Genomic DNA, 19,886 nt, shown 5'->3' with positions numbered 1-19,886 from the left:
TGCATTCAGGGACTCTCAGGTTGCTGCAAGATATCACCTGTCACTTCCAGCCTCTGCGGCCTACCCTACTTAGCACTCACAGTCTCTGTGTGCACACTCCTCTCAGGATATCTCTTAGGGCTGACAACCACATACCTGCACTCCCCGCTCACAGACCAGTCAGGCTGACAGCACCCTGAGAGGGGCTGTTTGCATTAGGAGGGATTGGCAGTAGGAAAACATAAGAGATACTCAAACTAAATCATATAAATTGATAAATTCAAGGGTTATAATTAATAGAGAAGTTGGGGAAGCCCATGGACTTCAATTCTTTTTTTGATCTCATGCGGCTATCTCTTATTGATGATAACGGAGGACTGGTAAACTATTGTAGATGAGACATAAGATTAAGGTAGAGATGAGATCTGGGATCTGGTGGGCTAAAGGAGACACAAGATGGTGGTAGAGATGGGATCTGGTGGGCTAAAGGAGACACAAGATGGTGGTAGAGATGGGATCTGGTGGGCTAAAGGAGACACAAGATGGTGGTAGAGATTGGATCTGGTGGTCTAAAGGAGACACAAGATGGTGGTAGAGATGGGATCTGGTGGGCTAAAGGAGACACAAGATTAAGATAGAGATGAGATCTGGGATCTGGTGGGCTAAAGGAGACACAAGATTAAGGTAGAGATGGGATCTGGGATCTGGTGGACTAAAGGAGACACAGAATTAAGGTAGAGCTGTGATCTGGTGGCTTCATGGATCAGCTCTTGTAAGTCATGTACAGTACATGAAGCTCTTCTTGCACAAGATCCCCTTCTCTGACCCCGTTTCTGTTGGGTTTTAGATGCAGATCTCCAGTTTGGCAACGTCCAGTGGGGAGACAGTGGCCTCTACTACTGCCTGGTCGCTGTCTCCGATGATCTGGAAGGGAAAAACGAGGATCGGGTGGAAGTCCTTGTAATGGGTGAGTACATAATATCTATATATTTCTATTTTTATTATATTTTATCTATATATTGCAATCGTAAACACTTTTGTTTTTAAATCAATGAGTAATGTAAAGTGTGTAATGTCAGTGCAGCCTTGTGAGAGTGTCTCAGAGTATGCACCGCTAATGGGAGACAGAGATCCTTAATGAGGATGTCGCGTTCTATATATAACATTATCGGAGCCGTGTCTAGCGCTACAGCTAATGTACATTTGACACGTTTGCAACATACAGAAAATACTGGTGCCCATGCAAGTAGTTGATTTTTCTGATGGAAACTGAACATATCACCATCATATAATGTCTGTTCTATGGTATTCTCATTAGTGTACAGAGCAGGTGATCAGTTACCTTCCAACAGGAATAGCCCCAAAAATATGTATTTGTCGCTGTTAATAATGAGATAAAACATATTCCAGTTGTCGCTAACTTCTAGAGAAGGTCCCAGGCTTCAAATGTTTGTGGAAACTTGTGTCCCCTATAAATGTCCGTCTTTTCAAATTCCTCGTATAATGCATAGGAGATTTAATTAGTACATCAGCCAGTTAGGATTATGCAATCTGTGCACAAGTATGGATATCTTTAAAACTAGGGGGTCTTTTTTCTAAGATTTGTTAGTAGATAAAGTGAACGGTGATAAGGTACCAGCCAATCAGCTCCTAACTGACATTTTTCAAACACAGCCTGTGACATGACAGTTAGGAGCTGATTGGCTGGTACCTTATCACCATTCACTTTATCTCCTAACAAAGCTTAGTAAATAGACCCCCTGGACTGTAAAGCTGGGCACACACTTGAACGACCAGGCACAGGACCGATACGATGTAACAATATATTGTGTCCATGTGCAAGTGAAATTACATTTCTGTCAATGGAAACAGGTGGAATAATTACTGACTCAGCAACATAGAATAACTCACCTGTGCATGGTTAACGAAATCCACAGGCGTGACCTGTTGGTGGTACTTGGGGACTGGAGTTTAGATCCCCTGCTCTAAGCACTCCCGAGGACAGTGAGCTGGGATGCAGCGGCTCGGTGGTAATGTGTCCCTGTAAAGGGTTTGGACATGTTGGTAACCATGAATTTAGTACGCAGTGTGACAAATCGTATATTGGAGAAACCCTCGTTGTTTGCTATTTTGCAAACTGTACATGGAATTATGTTGTTCGATAATTGTTGTTTGTGGTCGTGTGACTGTAGGGGAGACTTATCAAACCTTGGAGAGAGATAAAGTGCCAACCAATCAGCTTCTAACTGTCAAACGAAGCCTGAATAATGACAGTTGGGAGCTGATTGGTTGATGCTTCATCTCTCTTCAAGTTTTGATATATCTCCCCCTGTGTATGTGCACAGGAAAAGCCCTTACCACTATGGCTTACTCTACACAATCCCCGAACCGCCATTCATTGGCCGTACCCGTTTCTCAGTCTTCTCACACCATCAATAATAACACTGTGGGGGAGATTTATCAAACCTTCTAAAGAGGACAAATGTAGGATGTTTCCCATACCAACCAATCAGCTTCTAGCTGTCATTTGATAGAATGTATTAGATAAATGATAGCTGTAATCTAATTGGTTGCTAAGGGATACGCCTCCACTTGTCCTCTTTGGATAGGTTTGATACAGTTCCCCCAACAGCTCTGCTCAGCCCTTTATATTATCATATTACACGTTAGGAAACGTTTGCTAGCTGAACCTGTGCTTCCATCCATTGGGGTTCTGGTAAGAGAGGAGCGGAGGGGAGATTTGTGCTGATGCCGGAGGTGTAGAGAGATATTGTACCTTCTTCAAAAAACATGGTAATTATGTCTAACTGGCTTGGAGGTATAATTTCTGGTTACATATAGTGTTTTTAATCGTGATGAAGTTAGGAGGAGTACATCATTACTGCAGCTGCGTACACAGCTTTCAGTATTCTCTTTCTCTCTCTCTAAACTGACTAACGTATTATCGTGTTACCATATAATTCCTTCTTAAATACAATGTAACTTAACTTCTAAATAAAGACACAGACAACAGTGTCAGCATTTAAATATTTTGTCAAATTTATTTTTGACAAGTCATTACATTTTTAGACTATAAGTTAATACTAATAATGGTGACTGCATAAAAAGAACGCACAGGACAATAACAACAAAACCCACACAAAAACAAACACACACACAAGCCAAGCATTGGTGATAAATCTCCTTTACCTTCAACCACCGGTCCAGGTGGTATAGCCAGTTCCCGTCCAGGACAATCGGCTGTCGCCTTACTCCACTTCACAGAGAGCGCACCCACTAAGCCTAAGTATTAACATAAACTAAGTGTCGTTCTTTTCCGCAAACACAACCAACCATCAGACAGTCAACTAACAAAAACAAATGAGGGAGGGAGGGTGGGAAAAACTGGCACAAAGAGACAGATTTACATACATCACTCCATTATATACCCCTAGACCACTCCCCATGAACATTCATTGGCTGTATAAGAGCAGCTAAAGTTAAAGGGGCAATAGCCAACACGTTATTAAACTGGCAACACTCAAAACACTTGTGGTTTAATGTCCCTCATGGTACTAGGGGCCTATCTCCTGTTTGACTTTGGTTTTCCAATGTAGCAAGTAATAGACCTTGTACTGTGCTTATTGTAACACCTAAAGCTTATTAAATGCTCGGACACTTTTAGTCCAAACAATCCTGTGAGCGAATGGCCCTGCACACACACTCATACATTGTAACAAAACGCTCACGTGGTTTTGCGTCAGTTTCGGTGTTGCCTGCAGAGTTCACTAACGTTAGCGCTAACGTTTCATCTTTTTACTAACATTTATTTGGCGGCATCATATCTGCATTTGCCTAATTGTGCCTAATGGTGCATTATATATGCAACCTCCTCCTTGCCGGACTGTACACTCTGCAAATCACTTCACTGACGCGCCGGCCGTTACCTCCGGAATTCAATTCAAGCTGCTCATATTTAAATACAAAGCCTTCCCCAGCACGGCCGCAGATGGGACTGGGTGCAGGTGTGGGCATAGCGGATCGCAAAATAGTGTCGGGCTGCTGTGGATGTAACTACAGCAGCCCGACGCTATTTTGCGATCCGCAATGGTAAATTGTACCTCCTTCCCTCTATCCTGGCACCCCTGCCCACCAGCACCTCACCCCTATACATTTCTGACCTTGTCCTGAGATACCTCCAAGATCAATCTCTTGATTCCACCTCTGACCTATGCTGCTCTGCCCGCTAATAGCCACCTCTCTCTCCCACCTCCAAACATTTCTCCTGCTCTGTCCCCAACTTATGGAACTCCCTGATCAGAATCCATTCAAAGCTCTACTCTTCCAAGCACTCTCAGAAAACCCACCCCTGCACTATAACCTCCCCCCTGCAAGACTACTCCTTGTATCCCAATAGTTCCCACAGTTTCTGCTTCCCCCTGCCCTTTAGACTGTAAGCTTGGCCCTTTCTCCCCTATGCCTCATGCCGGAATCCTGACACCAGCATCCCGGCAGCAGTGGAAATCCCGATCGTCCTCAGGTAAGTATTAGCTAACCTACTTCTACCCCCTAACCCTCCTTAGGGGTGCCTAAACCTAACCTCCCCCCCCAGTACCTAACCGTAATCCCCCGTCTAAGTGCCTAAACTTAACCCCCCCTTCCCCGCTGCCTAAACCTAAGTCCCCAGGGGGGGTGGCTAACCCTAATCTCCCCCCGGGGGTGCCTAACTCTACCCCCCCTTCCCTGCTGCCTAAACCTAACCTCCTGGGGAGGTGCCTAACCCTAAATCCCCCTGGGAACCCTAATCCTAACCCCCCCGCGTGGCTGTCCGCGCTCGGTGCCTGGTGACCCTTCGATTGGGATGCCAGGCGTCGGGCTCCCGGCGTATGTCTAATGACAGGCTTCGGCATATCGATGCCTGTCTTTAGACCCTTGCCGGGAGATGACAGTTGGGAAGCCGGTTGTCGGGATTAGGTCCCCCGGCTTCCCGACTGCATACCCTCCTGCCTGCACCTGCTTTGCTTATTCCGTATGTTATGTTTTCGTGTTCAGTGGGACCTAAGCCACCTAAACCGTATGGGTAGTATTCCAAATGGGAGGCCAAGGAGAATCCTACAGCTATACTATGACCCCAGTATAATGTGTCCCTACTAACTTACTCCTGGGGCTAAATTTACTAAAGTGAAAGTTTTAAGAAGTGAGTTTTAAAAGTGATGTTGCCCATAGCAACCAATCAGATTCTAGCTAGTATCTTCTAGGAGGTGCTAGTTAAATGTTAAGTAAATTCTGATTGGTTGCTATGGGCAACATCACTTTTAAAACTCACTTCTAAAAACTCTCACTTTAGTAAATGTACCCCCTGGTGTGCACTCAGTGATGGGGAAGTTAGACTTTCTGTCACAAGGTTGTCCAGTCTCTTCTGTCACCCAAAGTGCAAGACCTCGTCCTCATGCGGTTAGTTAGTCCCCCAGGCACTAAGATTTCCTATGCACCATGGAAGCTACGAATACCTCGATGCTGGCTGCTGTACTCCTGAGACCTGAGGGAACCTGTTCCGTGAATCTCATCATAAGATTAGACACACAAGGGGCATCCCCTTCACCCAGGGAGGAATGTATAACAGGATTATGATAACAATGTATATAAACATTCTCTCTCTGCAAGGACAGTAATACTGTAGAGGCTCTAACCCTCTTTGTCTGTGCACCCCCCCCACCTGCAGATATAATATTCCATCCCCCACCCACTCCTCCATCTAGAGGAATTCTATACATGGACATGATTGAGCCGTAATAGAACTAATGCTTAAACATAGCTAATGTGTAAATAACAGATGATTCATATAGAAGACAAAAAAAAATAAAAAATAAACAAAATCGCCAGGTAAGAAGAATCTGCCCCGTACCTGCCCTCGTACTACGGACAGAAAGGTATAGACAAGTCGCCTGCTCTGTGCTCCCTATACATCGCTGCGTGTGCAGCGTGACTCCCTGCCTGATGCCAGTGACCGCCACACGGACGTCCCTGTGCGTCATGTAGAATTCACATTATATTATATATTTCTACTTCAGGGTCCATAGGGTATCCACAGGATACCTTGGGGTATAGGTGTGACGTCAGTCGCAGGGCACCAAAGAGTTAAGCTTTCAGCCTCCCAGGATGCACTAGGTCCCCCTCCTATACCCCGCCCCCGGGCCAAGGCACCTCAGTTTAGTTTGGTGCCCGGCCGGAGTCGGGTGCACCTGTTGGAGTGGGGGCTAGAAGAGCCCCTGAAGCTTATTCTTCATGCAGCTGTGGCTGCACAACTGGATGAACAGCATGGACAGTCAGTCCTGACGTCCATGCTGTCTTCCCTACACCCCGCCGGTACCAGAACGCCGGTACTGATCCGGGGATGCTGGTGGGCGTCTGGGGTCACAGCTAGCGGTGACCCCAGATGCTCCGGACCATGGCCGGATTCAAGGGGGACAGAGGTAAGCAGCGGGGTCCCGCGGTGGGTCCCCGCTGATCACATGGTCCTAAGTCCCCAGGCAGGGGGCTCCCTGGGGACTGGCTGCAGCGTGGAGCCAGGCGACCAACCTGCGCTTCCACTACCCCCTGGGACAGCGGACCGCAGCAGAGCGGTAGCGCTGCGGCGTCCCAGGGGTTAAATGCATGCCAGGGGAGCGCGCCTTCCCTGTCTCACAGCCGGCGCCTCCCCCGCTGCACACAGCCCTCTCTGCACTGTGCTGACTGGTCCTGTGTCAGCGCTCCTCCCCCAGGCCAGCTTCTCTCTGCTCCTCGGCGGCCATCTTCTCTGCAACGCATGGTGAACGCTGCTGGAAGTCTGGAAGGAAGCATCGTGGTCTGGGTCCCCCCGCATACCTCTCCTCCGCTGTGGCTCAGGTCTGTGTATGCAGCGCTGTGTCCTACCAGGCCCTGTGTCTGTGTAGTTGAGTGATCAGCGCTGTTAGTGCAGGAATTGTTATTTCTCTGCATTGTATGTGACTGTGCTAGCGCTGCCTGTAACTTTTCTTCTCTAAACTGTCAGCTTTATTACTGTCCCTGTTCTTTCTGCTAAAGCCCTTGCGGTGCGGTGCTGCAGGGTGGTCTCTCGCCTATTTAATACTTAATTGGTGAGAGAGGTCACATACGTGGTGCCATCATGTCTGAAAGTGATTTTCCCCTCCGGCTACAGTGTACCACGTGCAAAGTACCGTTAGCGGAGGGGGAGGGTAGCGCGGAGGGCCTTTGCCGGCAGTGTTTGTCCATGGCGCGGCCTATTACGGTTACAGCACCGGTACAGGAGCCGCCCTGGGCTTGTTTCGCTCAGGCGTTAACAGCTTTAGTGGGCCAGTTAGCTCCGCAGCCCGCGTTTACTCCGATGGGTTTGTCCCAGCAGTCTGTGGTGTCGTCACCCATGCAGGGGTTCCCACGACAATTGGTGGTACCCCACAGTCTCCCTATTTCCCCGCTCCCGGGTTCTCAGGAGCCAGCGTGGGTTAACTCCCTGATGAGTTCTGTACAGCACTTGTCGGATGTGTTACAAGGGGAGTCTGTGATGCGGCCTCATAAAAGGCCGGTGGCGTCTCTGTCCGCTCCTTATGAGGATGACGAAGGGACGTCTGATGATGGGGAGATTCTGGATCCTTACGATCAGGAACCTTTCCATACTAAGGACGCTGATGCTAAGTCCAAAGTATATATTCCTGGACTTATTCGGGCGGTCCGCACAGCCTTGGTGATTGAGGACGAAGTTCCCCCAGCGGCTAAATCTAAGTATGCCTTTTTCAAAGATGTGAAGGGCGATGCCACAGTCTTTCCTCTTTCGGGTCAGTTGGTGGACCATTTAGAGGAGGCGTGGAAACAACCTGGCAAAAGATACCAGCCGCAGAGACGCCTGGCGGTGGCTTATCCGTTCGCGGATAATTATTTTGCTAAGTGTGAATCCCCTCCACAGGTGGATTCTCACGTGACCCGTCTTGTCCGTAGTGCCACATTGCCGATGCCATCCATGTCCTCCCTTAAGGATGCTACGGACCGCAAGGTAGAAATCTGCCTGAAGTCCGCTTATTCCCTTGCAGGGGGGGCAGCACGGCCGGCTATGGCCATTTGCTGGGTTGCCAGAGCGATGGAGCGCTGGGCGGATTCATTAGAGGCTTCTTTTGAATCCGACTGTCCGGCCGAACAGGCGGAGTTGATTGGCAATCTCCGTGATTCGGCCATCTACATCAACGAGGCGGCTCTAGACATTAGTACTCTGGTGTCTAGAATTTCTTCAGCAGCGGTAGCTGTTCGTCGCACCTTGTGGCTGCGATCCTGGAAGGCGGACGCAGATCCAAGAAAGGTCTGGAAGCGTTGCCGTTTACCGGAGAAGTTCTCTTCGGTCCGGATCTGGATAAGATTGTGGCCACGCTGGCGGCAGCCAAATCTGCTTGTCTCCCGTCGGCCGCTGCTCCTTCTGGTTCTGGACCATCGTCCTTTCGGTTATCTAGGGCCCAGGGCAGGCCCAAACCACAGTCGTTTCCTCGACAGGCTGGCCCTAAGAAATCGGTCAAGCCCCGGAAACAGGCATGGAGTACCAGACGTCCGGCCCCCAAGCCAGATGACAAGCCTGCGGCCTGACGGTCCGGGTCTCCCCTTGGGGGATCCCAGGGTGGGAGGCCGCCTGCTGCAGTTCTCCCGGTGTTGGTCGTTCACTACGACAGACACTTGGGTTCTGGAGGTGGTCTCTCACGGGTACGCCCTCTCCTTCCGGCACAGACCCCCGGCTCGATTCTTCACCACGGGTCTACCATCAGACCGGAACAAGGCTACGGAGCTGCGGAAGGTATTGCACACTATGCTCCAGGCTGGAGTTATAGTGCCTGTTCCATTCTCCCAGAGGGGCCAGGGTTTCTATTCAAATCTATTTTTGGTACAGAAACCCAATGGGTCATATCGTCCGATTCTCAACCTCAAAGCACTCAACAAGTCTTTGCGGGTCCCGAAGTTTCGGATGGAGACCCTACGGTCCATCATTCTGGCGCTGGAACCTGGGGACTACATGGTGTCATTGGACATACAGGACGCTATGGCGGTCATGGCGGCTTCTCTGCGGCTGCAAGGAGTCCGCATGTTGCCGTACTTGGACGACCTGTTATTGGTGGCAGGATCTCCAGAGCTCCTGTTACACCACTTGGACCTGACCATTGCACTGCTGCAACGGCACGGCTGGCTAATCAACTGGCAGAAGTCCACTCTAATCCCGTCTCGGAGGATTCTGCATCTTGGAGCCTTATTGGACTCGGGACAGCAAAGGATCTTCGTGACGGAGGACAAGATCTCTGCTTTACAGTCAAGGGTGCGCAGTTGTCTGCACAGCCGCCGGGTGTCCTTACACTCGGCGATGAGGTTACTGGGCTCCATGGTGTCGGTGTTCGACATGGTGGAATACGCCCAGTTTCACTCCAGACCTCTGCAGCACCTGATCCTGTCCAAGTGGAACGGGCTGCCTCAGTCTCTGAAGTTCCAGACGATTGTGCTCACCCCGGAGGTTCGCCTGTCCCTTGCGTGGTGGTTAAAGACGACCCACCTCAACAAGGGACGTCCGTTCTGGGTTCCAAATTGGGTCCTGTTGACAACGGACGCCAGTCTTCGGGGCTGGGGAGCAGTTTCGGGTCCACACTTGTTCCAGGGCAGGTGGACACCGACAGAAGCGGAGCTTCCAATAAATATCTTGGAACTCCGTGCGGTCTTCAATGCTCTCCTGCAGGCACAGCGGTTTCTCCAGGGTCACCCGGTGCAGGTCCAGTCGGACAATGCTACCACCGTGGCCTACATAAACAGGCAAGGAGGAACTCGCAGTCGGGCGGCTCTCGTAGAGGTCTCTCGGATCCTGGTTTGGGCGGAGCGCAATCTTCCGGCCATATCAGCGGTCTTCATCCCGGGAGTGCTAAATTGGGAGGCGGACTTTCTAAGTCGCCAGGACGTTCATCCAGGGGAATGGTCCCTGCACCCGGACGTTTTTCAACTATTGGTGGACAGGTGGGGTCTTCCAGAAATCGACCTCATGGCGTCCCGGCACAACAACAAGTTGCCGGTGTACGGGTCTCGCACAAGAGACGAAGGGGCGTCTCTGGTGGATGCTCTGTTCGTCCGGTGGACGTTCAGGTTCGCATACCTGTTCCCTCCGGTCTCCCTTCTTCCACGGGTAATCCGGAAATTCAAACAGGAAGGAGGGACGCTCCTGTTGATAGCTCCCGCGTGGCCCAGACGGCACTGGTTCTCAGACCTTCAGGGTCTGTCCGTGGACAGTCCTCTGCGGTTGCCGCTACGACCGTACCTTCTGTCTCAGGGTCCTTGTCTTCACCCGGACCTGACTCGGCTGTCTTTGGCGGCGTGGCTGTTGAGACGGCCATGCTGAGGTCCTGGGGGTTTTCCAGCTCTGTGGTGCGTACCATGTTACGAGCTCGGAAACCGTCTTCCGCGAGGATATACCATCGCGTGTGGCATACGTTCTTCCAGTGGTGTCGACCGAGAGGTTATGCACCGCGGGAGTTTCGTCTGTCTCGGATTCTCGCCTTCCTGCAAGCGGGACTAGATCATGGGCTTCGCCTTGCTTCTTTGAAGGTACAGGTTTCGGCCCTATCTGTCTGGTTTCACCGTAGGATTGCTACAATCCCGGATGTGCGCACCTTTATGCAAGGTGTTCTCCGTATTCAGCCTCCCTTTGTTCCACCTGTGGCGCCTTGGGATTTGGCTGTGGTCCTGAGGGCTCTCCAAGGACCGCCGTTTGAACCACTGGGCTCAGTGGATATTAAATGGCTAACAGCTAAGACTGTTTTCCTTCTGGCAGTTGCTTCAGCCAGACGTGTTTCTGAGTTAGGGGCTCTTTCTTGTAGACCCCCTTTCTTGGTTTTTCATGGGAACAGGGCAGTGCTCCGCACTCGGCCCGAGTTTCTTCCCAAAGTTGTTTCCCAGTTTCATGTTAACGAGGAAATAGTTGTTCCGGCCTTTAACTCACCGGGTCTTTCCGTGGGTGAGGCCTCTTTGGATGTTGTGCGGGCCTTAAGGACTTATGTTGACCGCACTTCTTTGTTTAGGAAGTCGGACGCTTTGTTGTCCTCTATGGCTTCTGTAAAAAGGGTTGGCCTGCTTCAAAGCAAACTTTGGCAGCCTGGATCCGTATGGCTATTTCTGAAGCTTATCTTCATGAAGGCCTACCGGTCCCTCCTTCTCTGAAGGCTCATTCCACTAGGTCTGTGGGTCCTTCGTGGGCAGCTCGACGTGGTGCCTCGGCAGTTCAGATCTGCAAGGCTGCTACGTGGTCTTCTGTCCATACCTTCGTGAGGTATTACAGGTTTGACACCTTCGCCTCTCAGGATGCTTCCTTCGGGCGGCGGATTCTCCTTTCTGCACAGGAGCGTCCCCACCCTTAAAGGATACTGCTTTGGGACATCCCCAAGGTATCCTGTGGATACCCTATGGACCCTGAAGTAGAAAATATGAGATATGGTAAGAACTTACCCTTGTTATCTCTATTTCTACGAAGTCCATAGGGTTCCACAGGACTCCCGCCCTGTCGCACCTGTGCTGCAGATGGGCTTTGCTCTGGTCACCGGTTTTCCGTCTCCCTCTGGTGAGAATGTGATTCTTGTATGTGTCCAGATCTTTGTTCTCTCTCTTCCTTCTCCTCCTCCGGCCTATGGCTTGGTAACTAACTGAGGTGCCTTGGCCCGGGGGCGGGGTATAGGAGGGGGACCTAGTGCATCCTGGGAGGCTGAAAGCTTAACTCTTTGGTGCCCTGCGACTGACGTCACACCTATACCCCAAGGTATCCTGTGGAACCCTATGGACTTCGTAGAATAGAGATAACAAGGGTAAGTTCTTACCATATCTCATATTTTTATGCGGATGTCACAGAGAAAGCAGATGCAAATTGCTAGGCTTACAGTATGCAAACACAGAACATGCATCTGTTCTAAAGACTTCATTCATTCCACTCCGGATAGCACACAGAAAGGTCAGGACGATGACAGTGTTAGTAAATCATCACTGATGTTCACTTGGCTGCAGATTAATTAGACAGCAGCACAGATGCCACCTGGGGACATTTTCCTTCTCCTGTTTGAATTAGGAAACCGTGGCTGAGTCCTGGGGGCTGTGGAATAGAGGTGCTTACCGCCAGAGAAGGAGAAGCATGCAGGGCAGATACTGAGGGCAGTGATGCCGTTATCCTTACTCTGCGGCAGTGCAAAGTAATGCTAATACAATGCCAGGGCCGTAACTAGGGGGCGGCTAGAGGTGCTCGTGCACCGGGTTCCCGGAATGCAAGGGGTTGAAAAAGGGATGACTCACGGTGGCTTGGGGCTTGGAGAGTCAGAAAACGGCCATCTAAAAATGGCCGCCGACAAGGAGGAGACAGATGCTAGAGGTCCTTACTGGAACTCTAGTGTCTGTTAGGCCAGCGCAAGTGCCGGGAGAAGATGCTGAAAGCTGCATCTTCTCCCGTGAAACCCCCTGTCAATGAGAATAAACCCCATGGCAGCGAGCATGTAACCCCTGGCAACAAGCATAAACCCCACGGCAACAAGCATAAACCCCATAGCAATGAGCATAAACCCCGTAGCAACGAGCATGAAACCCCCTGGCAATGAGCATAAAACCCCTGACAACGAACAGGTAATTTTAAAGTAATTAGAAGCCTTACTGTGGGGCACAAAATGGTGTTGGCAAATATGTAAGTGGCACTTTGGTAATAGGCATTACAGTGTGTGGCATAATGTGTAATGGGCATTATGATGTGTGGAATAATGTAAGTCACTATACCAGGGACGTTTGACTAGTGCACTGCCTTATGGAGGAGCAAGGACAAAATCCAGGTACGGGAATGGAGGGGGCGCAAAATTTCTACCTTGCACCGGGTGACAGATATCCTAGTTTCAGCCCTGACAATGCAACAATGCAATACAACGCCTTGACTTCATTTGTGCATTGTAACTAAAGTCAAGGGGAAGATATATTGAATCTTCTAAAGCAACCAATCAGATTCTAGGGGTAAATTTACTAAGAACCGAGTCCGATCGAGTTTTTTTTTTAAACTCAATTTGCATCGCTGAATCTCAGGTGATTTTCCCGTTTTTTAAACTCGCAAATTTACTAAGAAGCGAGTTTAGCTGAAATGAGTTTTCTGATGGTGAAGCAGAACGAGATTTCTCCCCTAGCAAGTTTAGATGAGATTACTCATCCGAGATTGCAGTGAGATATGTGAAGGCTGCTTGTGTGGTCAACCTGTTAAAGAAGGGTTATATCTTTTTAAAAAATTACGTAGGGGGTTCCCCCCCCCCCCCCCCCCCGAAAGCATAACCAGCCCCGGACTGGTCAGCCAGTCCTGATTCCAAAAATGACAGAGAACAAAACGAGTAGGGTTCCCCCGTAATTTAGGAACCAGCACTGGTTTTAAATATAGGGGAGAAAAACATGTGTAGGGGTCCCCCTATATTTAAAACCAGCACAGGACCCAAACCGACTGGGGTGTAATGCCACACCCAGGAGACCCTATTACCGGGTCTCCATGGCCAAAGCATTTGCACCCCAAGCCGGTCAGGCCAAGCCGGGGATCTCGGGAGGTGAGGACCCCCACAAGAAGGGGTCCCCCCTCTCTTGAAACCCCAGGCTTGGTCTAAAGCCTGTGGCTCTTCCCCACACCCTTGGTCTGTGGGTACGGGGGTAATAATGTGTAAAATAGTTGTAAACTATTGTATTTTACAGTGGAACTACAGGTGCCAACATGCCATCCCTTTTGCACTTGTGGAACTACAGGTGCCGGCAGGGGGCCGGCACCCGTACCCCCACTGTAAAGTAAATAGTTAAAAAACCACAGTACACACACACCGTATACAGTAAAACTCTATTACATACACCTAACCCACTCACACATACCTGTCCAGCTGGTCTGTCATCTTGTCCCATGTAGATTCCACGGGTGTAGCTGGAAAAAAGATCCCATACTCACCTCCATCCTTGCGCCGCGCTCCGTAGCATCCACGTACCTGGCAAAATAAGAAAACGACTTGCGCGAACCATACGAACAGGTGCAAGTATATGTTGTGACATAATCCTTGCACCTTACAAAATGACAGATGACCGGGATCATCTGTTAGTTGCCACGGGCCGCTAGCCAATCAGCGGCCACTTTACATGTAGCGGACGCTCATTGGCTGGTGTAACCAGTCAATGAGCGGCCGCTAAATCCCGATGGTGCAAGCCTGACACGGGACTTAAAATAGGCATCGAAATTCTGACGCCTAACTTAATCCCGACTACAGGAATCTAGACAAACGCCATCTAGAATGATGGTAAGCCGTGGCATCTTAGCTGTTAGCCACGGGGGGGGGGAGTGTTTGGTTTCGGCAGCGTAGTGGGGTTAGATTTTGGGGGGGGGGTTAGGGTTAGGCACCACTGCGGGTGTTAGGTTTAAGCACGAAGGGGGGAGACTTAGGTTTAGGCACTAACCGGGAGGGTTAGGGTGCGGGGTTGGGGAGGGTTAGGGTTAGGCTACAAGAAGGGAGGGTTAGGGGGAGAATGGGGGTAGGGTAAGTATACAAGTATCGGGATTACGACCATCGTAATTTGACTGGAGGCATCCCAACTGCCGGCATTACATACCCATTCCTTAGGCTTTGGGAGTGGGAGGGTTAGGCTGCAGCAGAGCTGTAACAAGGGCACTGAGCGCCCTGTTCCCGCCCCTCCCCCTTTGCCTATGACATCATGACATCGCACATAAGGGGACGGGGCACCCTGAACAGCAGTGCCCGGAGCGTCTTCATCAACCCAGGCTGCTGTAATAATGGCAGGGTGCCTGCCTGTGGCATCCAATGAACACTACAGGCGGCACTGCTGCAGCGATACTGGGTGCAAGGTGCCACCCTGCAGCCAGAAGCAGGGGCCTTGGGGTGGCAACAGTGCCGCCCACAGAGTCCTGCAATCTGTGCGGCTGCACTGGTGGCACACCCCTAGTTTCGGCCCCCGGGCTGCGGGCAGGGAAGGTTAGGGTACTTACCAGCAGGTGTCGGCATCCTTACCCTGACGGGATGCCGACATCGGGATTCTGACCGCCAGGATCCTGAGTGGCAGCATCCCATACCCAACCCGTCTGTATGATATTCTCCACAAAGACACTTAAGATAGTAAATGCAATAATCTGTATTTTATGATATACTGTACATTGTTTAATAACATAGTTTGCCTAAATGTGGGTGATTAAATCTGTCACCCTGAATGATGCTATTACACAGTATACAATTACAATTATATAGCATTTTTAACAACCTGATTTAGCAGAAAATTGGAAAGATTGAGCTGGATATTTAGCATTAGGGATAGAGTTATAGTTTATCCTTTTATTTTATCCCTTTTTAAACATACATATGTTCTTATTGTTATTGTATATTTAACACCATACTGTTCAGCTCTGTACAGAGAAATTATCAATCACCTTAGTCCCTGGCCCATTGGAGCTTAGGGGTATATTTACTAAAGTGAGAGTTTTTAGAAGTGGAGATGTTCCCCATAGCAACCAATCAGATTCTACTTAACATTTAACTAGCACCTTCTAGAAGATAATAGATAGAATCTGATTGGTTGCTATGGTCAACAACTCCACTTCTAAAAACTTTCACATTAGTAAATATTCCCCTTACTGTCTAATTCCCTAGAATACTCTAGGGTCTATTTCTACCAACCAAACACAGGGAGAAAATATAAACTCTACACAGATGAGGCCTTTGAGTTGAATAGAGCCTATAAATGTTTCTCTTTAATGCGAGCACCAAATGATTCGTGCCTGGCACGGTTGTATCAGATACGACCATACCAGAGTGGGCTTTCCCTGACATGGTCGTATCTGATACGACCAGTCAGAAACACACAGTGGGCGGCATGCTGGGAGTTAACTTCAGTGATCGGGCAGCCGGACCGTCAGTAGCAGTGGCGGCGGCTCTGGTAGCCGCCGCCGCTGCTATGTCTCCGGGCCGCTAGCGGGACACCCACCCGCTGCGGCTCCGGAATACAGTCACAGTGATCAGTGAAATCACTGTGTAGGAACAGCAGCTGCTTTGATAGCCGCGGCTGCTGCCATGTCCCCCGCCGCCCCCGCCCACTCTTTTCCGGCCTCAGCTCCGCCTCCCCAAGTGCCCATGTGTCCCGATCACTGCTGACCACAGTGAGCGGGCAATATATATATATATATATATATATACGTGTGTGTGTGTGTGTGTGTGTATTTATGTATATATCCATATCTGCTGCTTACACACACACGTGTGTGTGTGTGTATTTATGTATATATATATATATATATATACACATATACATACATATGTTATGTGTATATATATATATATATATACATATGTGTGTATATATATATATACACATATGTTATGTGTGTGTATATATATATATATATATATATACACACACACACACACACACGTGTGTGTGTAAGCAGCAGATATGGATATATATATATATATATATATATACATATATATATATGTATATATATACATATGTCAGGTGCGTAAATATTGGGACATTGACAGAATTTTCATATTTTGGCCTCTATTCACCACCACAATGGCTTTAAACAAGATGTGCGTTAACTGCAGACTTTCAGATTTAATTTGAGTGTAATTACATCCAAATCAGGTGAACGGTGTAGGAATTACAACGGTTTCTATATGTGCCTCCCACTTTTTAAGGGGCCAAAAGTAATGGGACAAACTAAACAATCCTAAATCTAACTTTCACTTTTTAATACTTTGTTGCAAATCCTTTGCAGGCAATTACAGCCTGAAGTCTGGTACGCATAGACATCACCAGACGCTGGGTTTCATCCCTGGTGATGCTCTGCCAGGTCTCTACTGCAAATGTCTTCAGTTCCTGCTTGTTCTTGGGGCATTTTCCCTTCAGTTTTGTCTTCATAAAGTGAAATGCATGCTCAATCGGATTCAGGTCAGGGGATTGACTTGGCCATTGCATAACATTCCACTTTTTAGCCTTAAAAAACTCTTTGGTTGCTTTTGCAGTATGCTTCGGGTCATTGTCCATCTGCACTGTGAAGCGCCGTCCAGTGAGTTCTGAAGCATTTGACTGAATATGAGCATATAATATTGCCCGAAACACTTCAGAATTAATTCTGCTGCTTTTGTCAGCAGTCACATCATCAATAAATACAAGGGAACCAGTTCCATTGGCAGCCATACATGCCCACGCCATGACACTACCACCACCATGCTTCACTGATGAGGTGGTATGTTTTGGATCATGAGCAGTTCCTTTCCTTCTCCATACTCTTCTCTTCCAATCACTCTGGTACAAGTTGATCTTTGTCTCATCTGTCCATAGAATGTTGTTCCAGAACTGTAATGGCTTTTTTAGATATTGTTTGGCAAACTCTAATCTGATCCTCCTGTTTTTGTGGCTCACCAATGGTTTACATCTTGTGGTGAACCCTCTATATTCACTCTTGTGAAGTCTTCTCTTGATTGTTGATTTTGACACATATACACCTACCTCCTGGAGAGTGTTCTTGATTTGGCCAACTGTTGTGAAGGGGTTTTTCTTCACCAAGGAAATAATTCTTCTGTCATCTACCACAGTTGTTTTCCGTGGTCTTCCGGGTCTTTTGGTGTTGCTGAGCTCTCCGGTGCGTTCTTTCTTTTTAAGAATGTTCCAAACAGTTGATTTGGCCACACCTAATGTTTTTGCTATCTCTCTGATGGGTTTGTTTTGATTTTTCAGAATAATGATGGCTTGCTTCACCGATAGTGACAGCTCTTTGGATCTCATATTGAGAGTCGACAGCAACTGATTCCAAATGCAAATGTCACACCTAGAATCAGCTACAGACCGTTTACCTGCTTAATTGATAATGAAATAACGAGGGAATAGCTCACACCTGTCCATGAACTAGCTTTTGAGTTGATAGTCCCATTACTTTTGGCCCCTTAAAAAGTGGGAGGCACATATAGAAACCGTTGTAATTCCTACACCGTTCACCTGATTTGGATGTAATTACCCTCAAATTAAATCTGAAAGTCTGCAGTTAAAGCACATCTTGTTTGTTTCATTTCAAAGCAATTGTGGTGGTGAATAGAGGACAAAATATGAAACTTCTGTCAATGTCCCAATATTTATGCACCTGACTGTATGTATATATATATATATATATATATATATATAGTCCACCGAGCGCTGCACTCAACGGTCTTAGAAATGAAGATTGCTTCACAAAGTTATAGCTGCAACATTTCGGGCTTTATTGCCCGTCGTCAGGCTGCACATGTACCTGTCGACGGGCAATAAAGCCCGAAACGTTGTAGCTATAACTTTGTGAAGCAATCTTCATTTCTAAGACCGTTGAGTGCAGCGCTTGGTGGACTATATTATTATTTGCAGCTGGCACCGCGGCAGTTGTCTTTTGAGGGAAGGAGTGTGCTGAAGCTGGTCGGTGGTTTTATATATATATATATATATATGTTCAAAATATATATATATATATATATATATATATATATATATATTAGGGATGTGCAGGCTCGGATAGGTTCGAGTTTGCACGTGGAGTTCGGATTTTTCCCTCCAAAAAAACGGAACTCAGAAAGAGGCAAAACTTCATCTTGCATGGACGAACATCATCATTCCTGAAGTCCAGGAATGATGATGTTCGTCCATGCAAGATGACGTTTTGCCTCTTTCTGAGTTCCGTTTTTTTGGAGGGAAAAATCCGAACTCCACGTGCAAACTCGAACCTATCCGAGCCTGCACATCCCTAATATACATATATATATATATATATATATATATATAATTGATGGATAACGCAGAGCCTGTGATTAGGGATGGCAACCGACCATCGATGGTTTTCAAACCATCGATGGTCTGGCTGAAAACAAGTGGTTTGCCATTGCTGGTGGCCATCAATGTTGTAACCCTCAATCGATGTTTAGGAAACATCGGCCGTTGTGGTCTACGACCAATCGCAAAACAATTGATGGCTTATAACGATGGTTGAACCATCGATGCTACAGCTGCCCATGGCCATCACTACAGTATAACATAAAAATTGCTATACTGTGTTTTAAAAAAAAAATTTTTTTCAAATAAAATAGTGATGGATAAGTTTAAAATTATGTTCGTGACCTAATTCAATCATAAAAGAAAAAATTTTGGAGCGTTTTTTTTTTTTCAAATAATTCGTCAGTTAAGTGGTTAATTGGACAAAATTTGTTAACGAACGATTTAATTTAAGGAGAAAACGCATTACAATCAAGAGACCATGACTGAAGCCAAACTGCTGGGTTTAAAAAAAAAAAAAAAAAAGTTTAGGTCTCCAGGTTTTCACAAAGCATCAGATGAAACACAAAAGGGACGTCCAGCTCGTCAAACCTGTAAGTCGTTAATTCAATTTCCTATGAGCATTCTTCGGGTTCACTACAAATGCCGAAAATATGACTGCGCTGACTAATTGGTAATTAACTTGCCGGATGTTGTGGATAATGACTGTCGCGTGTAAGGTGAAGATTCCTTTCAGTATTACTTTATATCAGCGGCAGTTCTGATATTATGTACATTACGTGACATCATAGCCAAGAGGCGCACTCCCTCTGTAACACTGACCAGGAGCGGCAGAAGCCGGCAGCCTTACATAGAGGCAGCTCCCGGCCGTATTCTTCCTCCATGCCAAATTAGAGATAGATCCAGCTTTTATGGTGCTGTAGTTGAGTCCACAGGTGTCCATGGGCTCCTTTTCTAAATTGAGGTACTAATCTATTCACTATGTAGATAACAGTCCAAATTGGGATGGGGTGGTGGCCGTGCCATGGTATGGCCGTATCTGGGTCTTACGAGCCATGGTCACACTCCCTGCGGTAGTAATTATCACTTCTGCAGTGTTTGGTCAC

The 19,886-nt window shown here is 47.9% G+C and overlaps 1 protein-coding gene and 1 long non-coding RNA gene across 5 annotated transcripts in view; one reads left to right on the top strand and one right to left on the bottom strand.

Annotated features, from left to right (window-relative positions):
- ILDR2 (immunoglobulin like domain containing receptor 2) overlaps positions 1–19,886 on the top strand; it is a 294,960-nt gene that overhangs the window by 161,122 nt on the left and 113,952 nt on the right. For all 4 annotated transcript variants that reach the window (XM_088444403.1, XM_088444401.1, XM_088444402.1 and 1 more), the window contains exon 3: positions 827–946. In XM_088444403.1, the coding sequence (XP_088300529.1) occupies positions 827–946 (120 nt within the window). The remainder of the gene's footprint in view (positions 1–826; positions 947–19,886) is intronic.
- On the bottom strand, positions 277–3,331 carry LOC148508529 (uncharacterized). The gene is made up of 3 exons (XR_015869582.1): positions 3,169–3,331; positions 1,891–2,020; positions 277–903 (listed from the first exon to the last, which is right to left on the bottom strand). It is a non-coding gene; the product is annotated as an uncharacterized LOC148508529 (long non-coding RNA).

This window comes from Taudactylus pleione, unplaced genomic scaffold, assembly GCF_031769625.1.
Source record: "Taudactylus pleione unplaced genomic scaffold, aTauple2 ptg000361l, whole genome shotgun sequence".
In the NCBI taxonomy this organism is placed as follows: Eukaryota; Metazoa; Chordata; class Amphibia; order Anura; family Myobatrachidae; genus Taudactylus; species Taudactylus pleione.
Note: the sequence above shows the minus strand (reverse complement) of the source record. Positions and strands in the feature narration are given on the sequence as shown.